Genomic DNA, 8,759 nt, shown 5'->3' with positions numbered 1-8,759 from the left:
TATCAAAGTTCCTAGGAAATGCATCTTTGCCTCGTGTGTCTGCGTCTGCATCTGGACAGCCTGGCTATTCATCCTGGCCCTTAATGGAGCCTTTGAGACTCATCCTCTCCTCTCTCTGACAGCAACGTTAATTCTTTGCAGCAAATCACATACGCTCATCGACTGAGAACAGGAACTAATTCTATGGGGTTGGTTATATGAATAGGCAGCCCTTGAAATTAAGTTTAGGAGCCTCCCAAAGGTCTGGATTTTTGGCAGGTGCAGAGAACTGATTAGCTCCAAAAATAATACCCAAATATTGGAGTTATTTTATATTTCATGGAGCTGAGAAGAAAGAGAGCAAGAGCGAGAGAGAAGCAGGCTTGTCCTAAGGGGGAACAAATGCTCAGGTGCTTCCCCGCGCCACTGCTCGTATGGAGATCATTTTTGGAGCTTGGAAGGGAGCTCCTCCAGGGATTTAATGCAGGGCGGAGGAGGAGGAGATGTGAGTGAGGGTGCGTGGTAGGAGGAGGGCGCGAGCGAGTGGCGGCGGCGGCGGCTGCTTGCCTACCACCCGGAGCCGGGCAGACAAAGGGGCGAGCGAGGGAGGCTGAGGGAGCGCGGCCGCCTCAAGGTCACCGCCGCCCCGCCAGAGAGGAGCGCGGCGAGGAGAAGGCCGGCCTCCCCCCGGGCTTTCCCGCCTAGCACCTGCGAGCGGCTCCTCCGCTTCCCGCCCCCTCTCTCGCCTTGCCCGTGTGCGCGCCCGGTGGGTTGCGCGAGGTTGGCTCCGTCTCGGTGAGGAGTGCCTCAGGCGCGAAGCCACCAGCTGTGCAGCGGCAATCAAGGGAAGCGCCCGACGGGGAGAGTCGCCTGCCTTGGGCTTTCCCGCTCGTGGCCGCCCGCCCGCCCGCTCGGGCTTTGGGGGAAGCTATGCCGGAGGCGCCGGAGGCCGCCGAGCTCTGGCCGCCCGGCCACGGACCGTGGCATTGGCTCGCCGTGGCGGGATAATGGGCCGCCGCTGCCGCTGCCGCTGCCGCCGCGTCTGCTGGTCGCCCATCCGAGAGGCCCCGAGCCGCCGCCATGTCCCCCCCGGCCTCGGCGGCCGCGGCCAGCAGCAGCGAGAGAGGCAGCAGCACTTCGGTGCCTCAGGAGGAGGCGGAGGCGGCCCGAGAGGAGGTGAGGACCGAGCGGAGCTACCTGCCAGTGGCTGTGGCTGTGGCTGCCCTCTCCGGGCGGCCCTTAGCAAAACACGTTGTACCCATCTGCATGTGACCGGCTTTGCATGGCACGCTCATTGCATCGCGATGAGGCTCCGCTCCGGCTCGGCTCGGGGCTTGGCTTGCCCCCCGGCTCTAACCGGGCTGGGGCGCTTTGCATTCACAGGTACGCAATCTTCCGCTCGCACCCCCACCCCCACCCCGCCGCAGTCGGGCAGTCGCCGGCCCCGAGTCCAGATCCTTCTCGGCAGACTGGCATTGCAGCTCTCCTTCTTAATCGCCCGGGAAAGAGGGGGGGGGGGGAGGTTGATGATGGTCTTGTCTTTCCACTCTGAACTAATTGAACACTGAGGCCTTTTATGGCCACAACTGCATGCATATTTGACCCAAATAAACTTAGCGGGGGGGGGGGAGGGATCCAGCATCCCTGAGAATCACTTGACACAGTGTTGTTACCTCTTGACCCCTAAAAGAACGGTTCTTCCCCCTCCCCCTTCAGGGCATGAATATGCAGGAGTCTGGGATTTTCATCCATGATTGTGAGGCCTGAAGGAAGGGGTAACAGTTATGGTTTGGGTAAATAGGTCCTTCAAGGCAAATTCCAGAGGGGTATCCTTGTTAGTCTGTTGCAGTCCATATGACAGAAATGTCTTATGGCATTTTTAAAAGACTGATACATTTTTGTGTGCGTGGCAAAAGCTTTTGCGAGCCAGAGCCCAGCGTCATTAAATTGCCATTTGTCATTTCTTAAGGGCAATTACTGTGTTTCCTTTTTATGACAAGCGGAGAACCAGAAAGAGCCAAGGCTCTGTAGCAGTACAAGAGTCAGAGAACCAGCTGCCCCAGAGCTGAGCTTGCTTGTGCAAAGGCTTCAGTTAGTGATGACACACTGCTGGGTATGTTATGTGTGGTCTCACTTTCTTATTTCATGTCACAAAAATCAGTGATTTTCATTGCCCATGGCAATGACTAACCCTCAGAAACCTCTAAGCTTGCCAAAACAATCTTTAAAAAAATTGCAACAAGTTAAGGTGAATGCTAAACAGGAACCGTGAAGGTTTTTCTCAGGGTAAACAAACCTTTCCCCATGTAAACAAACCTTAAGAGTGAGAGGCCAACAGTCAGAGTGAACATGAAGAACACACACTGCTGAGGAAGATAGGATGTCAGAAGGGGCACTGAAAGGTTTTCCTGGCAGGTAGCAGGCAAAGGAAACATTGATATTCTTATGGTTTAGCATGAACTGTGTCCTGAATTGCTATTCACATATGTGGAGGTTTCTTATGGCAAGGCAGTAGTAGATACCAGTCAGTTGTCTACCACCACAGCAAGTGTCAGTGGGTGTTTTCCTGCCACTGACCGTATGCATGAGAACTGGTATCAGTGATATCAGTATGCCTGTTGGCATTCCCAGTTTCATTGGAGTGAGGGAGGGAAGCCATGTCCCTCTCTTTTGGCCTTCAATATCTTCTCCTTTCTATGCAGCATGTATACTTTTGGTAGCACTTGCATGTATAGCTAGTTAGCATGATGACACTACTGTTTTATGCCAGAATTTGTGTAAATGGGTTTGGAAGATAACTGTATAGCAGCTCACTGCCATCCAGAATTTCAGAAGCATTTTAATAAGCAGTTCACGGGTGTAATTGTCAAGCTCTAGCTGTTTTTCCCCACACATTCAGTAATAATAATAACAACCATAATTAACATTCTTATAAACTCTGAAGTGTTCAAAGTTCTTCACTTGTATTAAAATCCTTTCAACACCCCTGTAAGGTAGGTCAATACTATTATCCCAGAAAGAGACAGAGAGAGAGAGAGAGAGAGGAAGAAATGTAAGTTTGAGACAGTTGTTTTAATCTGACTTGAAAATGTCTGGTTAATTAGTCTAGAATAATATTAGTAACAAAGAAGACCGAGGGAACTTTTCCCTGGGAAGCATCTCTCCAAGGGTGAGGGAGTGGCAGAAACTGAAGATCTACTACAGTCTTAAGCAGACCATTGTGGCTGGAATGGCAATGCAAGTGATGTGAGACCACATCATAAGAATTCTGTAGTCCGGGGGAGAGCGGTGTTGCTCATGGCTCCACTACTGTATCTATTGTTGATTCTAAAGTTAGGCAAGGCTTTGAGAATATGGGCATCAGTTCCCCTCTACTTGCACCATTACTTGACCATTCAATCTAATACTCTCATCTCCATTGAAATACTGAGTGTTAATACAAATCCATTTCTCCCTCTCCTTGTCCTTTCTGCCCTGTCAGTTTACTTATTATTTACACTACTATTTTGCTTTCACAGTTTATTTCATAAGAATTTTATTCCAGCAGACACACCCATGCTTGTTCTTTTATAGCTAGGACTATGAATTCTCCTTCTTTCCTAACTCCTCTAGCCCTCCATTGCAAAGATTCAAAGCTGGCCAGCATCTCTCCTGTGGTATTTTGTAACTACAGAGATCCTGTGCTCTTAATTACGATTCAGGGCAACCCTGGTCAAGGTCACCCTTCCTATTATTGTTATGATTACCAGAGCTGCTTTTGCTAACTTTATGCACTTTGTACAGTTACACGTGCAGAAGTTATAGGTCTCTGACCCATGGAGTTTACAATTTAAATGTTGACGATAAGGAGTGGGAACAAAGGAAAGAAGGGGAACAAGGAATGAATGTTGGACATGTCCTTGAATGTTATACATTTCAGTTGTCTAAAGCAGTGGTCCCCAGCCTTTTTATCGGTCAACGGTCAATCGGGACCGGTCAACGCTTGATAATTTTAATGAGGCCCGGGGGGGGGGGGAGGTAATCTTTTGCCGAGGGACGTTTCTGCCGCCTGAGTCCCTGCTCCACTTGCTTTCCCGTAGGCGTCCCTGACTTCCCTCACAGCTGTGCAGTGCCACACCGAGGGGGATCCCCAGCCACGGCGGCCGCTGGAGAGCACCAAAGATGAGCTGGCAGCAGAGTGGCAGGGCAGCCCCAGAGGCAGCAGCCAGGGAGGAGGATGAGGAGGAGCTGTGGCTCTTTACTGACTGATCCACCGGTACCGTGGTTGGGGACCACTGGTCTAAAGGCACATTCAGATGCATTCACAAGGGAAGATTTGTATGGGTGATTTTTTTTGTGGGCAGAGAGAACCCAACTTCATTCCTCAAATGACAAGCATCCTTGCTCCAAATCCAGTTGTACTTTCCTCCCCATATTTCAGGTTTGAGGTTTCTCCCCCCCCACACACTACCTTGTGGGTTTATCCAATTTTTAAAAAACATTTTAAAAACCCTCATTTTTTTGAAGTTGAGAAACCATTTGAAGAGAGATGAGAGACAGTGGCTTTGTGATTGCCAGGCCATGAGCACTATGCACAGTTCTTTTGTTTGCAGACACAATGAACAGAGCTTGATTTGGGGGACATTTGTACATTTGATAAGAAAATGGCAAGTGTGTTTCCATAGTGGGGCCACTCAAAGTATGTTTGTGGAGATGTACCCCAAAGGGTTAAAACTAAAGTGTTTTATACAAAGTGTAGGTTTTGAGGAGGAGGTTAATTTAAGAGAGAGAGAAAATAGTATCTTGTAGGTGTACTGGAAGGGGAGTTCAAGGCATCAGAGACAGGGAGAGAGAATGGAAGGAATTTGGGAGATTATTGTATGTCTGAGGGTGAAAGAGCTGCAGGTGTCAAAGTCACTGACAAAGATTTGATGGGGATTAAGGGCATATAGACATGAGTGGTGTAATCCATGGTGAGCTCTAAATGTAAGTAAAATGTTGATAAAGTATGGTAGGGATTGAGAAGGAACATTACACGGATTTGGCTATGAGGTAGGTACATTACTTTGGCTATGGCATTTGAATAGAGGAGAGGGGCCGAGACAGACAAGACAATTGTGATAGGCAGTGTGGGAGAGGTCTCATAGGGCTTTGTGTGCATTACTTATATTAGCTGTAACAGCTCTGACCTCTGGAGTTATTTCTGCAGCTGAAGCCTATAGTTTCTACTGGGCTTTGGTGCACTTAGCTTTCGTGGCCTGTAAGTTTGTTGAAAAGAACCACAGTCCCCACCCCACCCTTAGAGCTGGACCTGCTGGACAGTATTAGGGCTCCTTCCAGCATTTACTTCTTAAAGATATATGATGCCCTCAAATGACTCTGCCACATCACATTTCACAAAAAGTGTTTGTAAGTCTAAACAGCATTATTTCTATATGAAAATTTAAGTCAGGGAGAGGACTTGCCTTAAGCCTCACAACTGCAAATAACTTTCATTAGTTTCTGGACTATCACTTTTTGGAAGTTGCATAACAGTGAGAAGTTGCACCACATAATAGAGGCAAGATACTGATGCATTAACATACCTTGTCAGACAGGACATTGAAAGGACTGCTGGTTATGAAGGAAAATAAACTGGATAACAAGCAGGTACAAAATGTACACAATCATGTGGTCAAGATACAAAATACTTGAGCTTTGCTTCTCTCCATCAGCAGAAATTTTAGCTTTCAGTCATTTTGCAGAGAATGGATCTGTTGTATCAGGTTCTGTCTAAGTAAACTGAGGCAATTTATGCACAGAGGGGTAAAACACGAGTGGCTTCCTGCTTGCAAATGCAGGATGGTAAACCTCATGTTTGCAGCCCTCCTCAAGCTATCCCTCTGCCCCATTGTGGCTTTTTGCCTCCTGACAAGGCTGCAAGGGAAAGCAACACGAACTTCTCCCACTGCACCTTGGCTTGTCAATCACAGCAAGCCACCAATCACAACACGGGAGTTCTCCCACGGACTGAAACTTTCTCCCTAGCTCTGAATTTTTTTTTTAAGGCACTTCTGTGTTGCTATGCAGATGTATTTTTAATAGAAATGAACACTGCCCTGTTGCTTTGGAATCCCCCCCCCCTTTGGAATTAATGTTCTTTTCCACTTTATTTTTGTCTAGGTGGATTTCTGAGATCCTGAACATGATAACTGGAGCCCAAGAAAATATTTTGTGCTAATGGTTGGCTTTAAAACAAGGTGCTCAGACCCCTGTATGATCAGGAGAAGACAACCAGTTCACCTGCCACCCCACCCCCTTTCCCAGCTCATTTCCCACTCCAGAAAATGCAAATGGGGCTGTTTTTGCCTCCCCCAGTTGTTAAAAGGTTGGCTTTAAAACAAGGTGCTCAGACCCCTATATGATCAGAAGGCAGCCCAATCACTGCCCCCCTTTCCCAGCTCATTCCCCACCTCCAGAAAACAGAAAAAGGGCTATGTTTTGCCTGCCTGATCCCAAAAAGACCATGGATACTTTAAAGAAGATTTTATTTCACCTTTGACAATGTAGGTTTGCAGTCGTGCTGCAATACAGACTGTGCCATTAAAAAAAATTACTCAGAGCAGGAAATGGAGAGAGGAGCGTGGATGCAAGGGCAGGACAAAGCTGTCTAGAGTGGTCCCCAACCTCCGGTCCGGGGACCGGTACTGGTCTGTGGATCGGTCAGTACCGAGCCATGGCTCCTTCTTATCCTCCTCCCTAGCTGCTGTCTCGGGGGCTGCCCTGCCACTCTGCCACCAGCTCACCTCTGGTGCTCTCCAGTGGCCGCCATGGCTGGTGCTCCCCCTCAACGTGGCACTGTGCAGCTGCTTCTGGCAGCGCCTCCCAGTGGGAGGCAGGAAGTGAGGGGCGCCGGCAGGAAAGCAAGTGGAGCAGGGGCTCAGGTGGCGATGTTCCTCGGCAAAAGACTACCCCCCCCCGCTCCCCCCCTGGGCCTCAGTAAAATTTTCAAGCATTGACCGGTCCTCAGTGATAAAAAGGTTGGGGACCTCTAGACTATTGCACGTTTACCCTTCCATTTGGTCTTATCCCTGGTTGCTCACTGGTGGTTCGCATGATTTAGGGTGGTAAATCCAGTTTTGGCGATTTCCAAAATTGTAAGTTAAAATAGGCGAAATCACAACCCGGGTACTGGACAGCCTTGGGATGTTGGCGACATCATGTGGAGGGGACTGTATATGCTGCCAACATGCACAGGCTGTCCAGGAATATTTTCCTCGTGTGGAAATGGCCTGAATTACATAATCCTAGGTCTTTACAGGATTCCTTGAAGGTAGCATCTACTTCTTTGCAAACTGAGCAGTGCTTCTAACTCAGAAGGAAAGAAATAACAGGGAGACAGGAAAATGGTCTGTTGGGAATGGTGAGGGTCTGCCACTGACTCAAGAGTTCAGAGACTGTCTATTTCACCTATGTCCCACGTGAAAAGCTAGACTCTGTAAATCCAAGTTCTAATTTAATGTATATGGTCTCAGCTGTCATTAGCAAAGACAAGCAAAGCATTCTGAACAATAGCATTATAAATTTACTTTAAATTATATAAAGATTTTAATACCTATAGTTAATCTCCTAGTTTCTAGTCCTGATTGTTACCATGAAAAGGCTGAATGAGTTTCAGAAATTGTTAATCTGAACTTCACCCAATTAATGGGAGGAATCATAGAGCTGGAAGGGAGCATCCAAGACATCTAGTCCAACCCCCTACTCAATGCAGGATCAGCCTAAATCATCCATGATAAGTATCTGTCCAGCTGCTACTTAAAGGCTGCCAGTGAGGGGGATCTGACCACCTGTTTAGGCAGTCAATCCCACTGCTGTACTCCTCTGCCTTTGAATTCCCCCAATCTCTTGTTGATACCAGTCTACACATAGTTTAAATCCATTTCCCAGCTTCCTGTTTTTACTTTTCAGTTCCTCCCTGCAGGTTTTGACCACAAGGGGTCCAACTCCTGGCTACTATTTACAACTAGCCTGAAAGCCCATTGCATCCAGGAATGCAATGGCTGCTACCAGTGGGCACCCCAATGGGGCTGCCGCCGCCTGACTGACTGTTGTGGCTTGTAGCGAGGCAGGCAGGTGGCAGGGTGAGTGGCGGTTGATTGGGGCATTGCACTGCCAGCTCAGGCGACAGCCCCGCAGCCGATCGGGCTGGTGCACGGTGGCTGAGCTGGTAGTTCCGCTGCCGGCTGGGGTAACAGCTGCACTGTCGGTGGGCCCTCTGTGGCCAGGTTGATTGGTGGCAAAGGCACGGCTCTGCAGGAGCACCCTCCTTGTTGGCCAGGCAGCGTTTGGCTATGAGGCTGGCGGAGTGCCTTACTGGAGGCAGGCATTCCAGGGGCTTCTGGAGGAAGATGTTCCAGGGGCCAGGCCAATCTCGGCATGTCCAGCAGGCAGAAGTGCAGGACATGTCCCGGACAGCGCTCTGCTCATAGTGGCTTTTCAGAAATATTAGAGCCCCCAATGGTAAGGAGGAGTGAAGAAGCTCTTCCTGTACTGACCATTGGGGATGAAAATAATGAGTAACAATTGTCTGTGGCACTAGCAATACAACCTCACAGCTCAGAGAATTTCTTTAAATCCTGCGCCAAATTACTCATGCATATTCGACTAAAGTCAATGGGATTAAGATGTTGCATAACTAATTTTAAAACTTCATATTTATTGAACTCCATCGAAGTGGTCTCTGTCTGCACGATTCTCAGGTTGTGAGGAACATCTCATGAAGTGGAATCAAACAATTGTTCTGAAAACTGTAGCGTTCA

At 48.6% G+C, this 8,759-nt stretch overlaps 1 protein-coding gene across 2 annotated transcripts in view; it reads left to right on the top strand.

The window, feature by feature from the left end:
* The first annotated feature begins 249 nt into the window (after positions 1-249).
* Positions 250-8,759, top strand: part of TMEM151B (transmembrane protein 151B) — a 33,997-nt gene continuing 25,487 nt past the window's right edge. The window contains exon 1 of one of the 2 annotated variants that reach the window (XM_077342297.1): positions 250-1,155. In XM_077342297.1, the coding sequence (XP_077198412.1) occupies positions 1,060-1,155 (96 nt within the window). In that variant the 5' untranslated portion in view covers positions 250-1,059. Of the gene's footprint in view, positions 1,363-8,759 lie in introns of both variants that reach the window. The other variant, XM_077342306.1, reaches the window with a different exon arrangement.

This window comes from Paroedura picta, chromosome 1 (genome assembly GCF_049243985.1).
Source record: "Paroedura picta isolate Pp20150507F chromosome 1, Ppicta_v3.0, whole genome shotgun sequence".
In the NCBI taxonomy this organism is placed as follows: Eukaryota; Metazoa; Chordata; class Lepidosauria; order Squamata; family Gekkonidae; genus Paroedura; species Paroedura picta.
The sequence above is the reverse complement of the archived record's forward strand: the minus strand, read 5'-3'. Positions and strand labels throughout refer to the sequence as shown.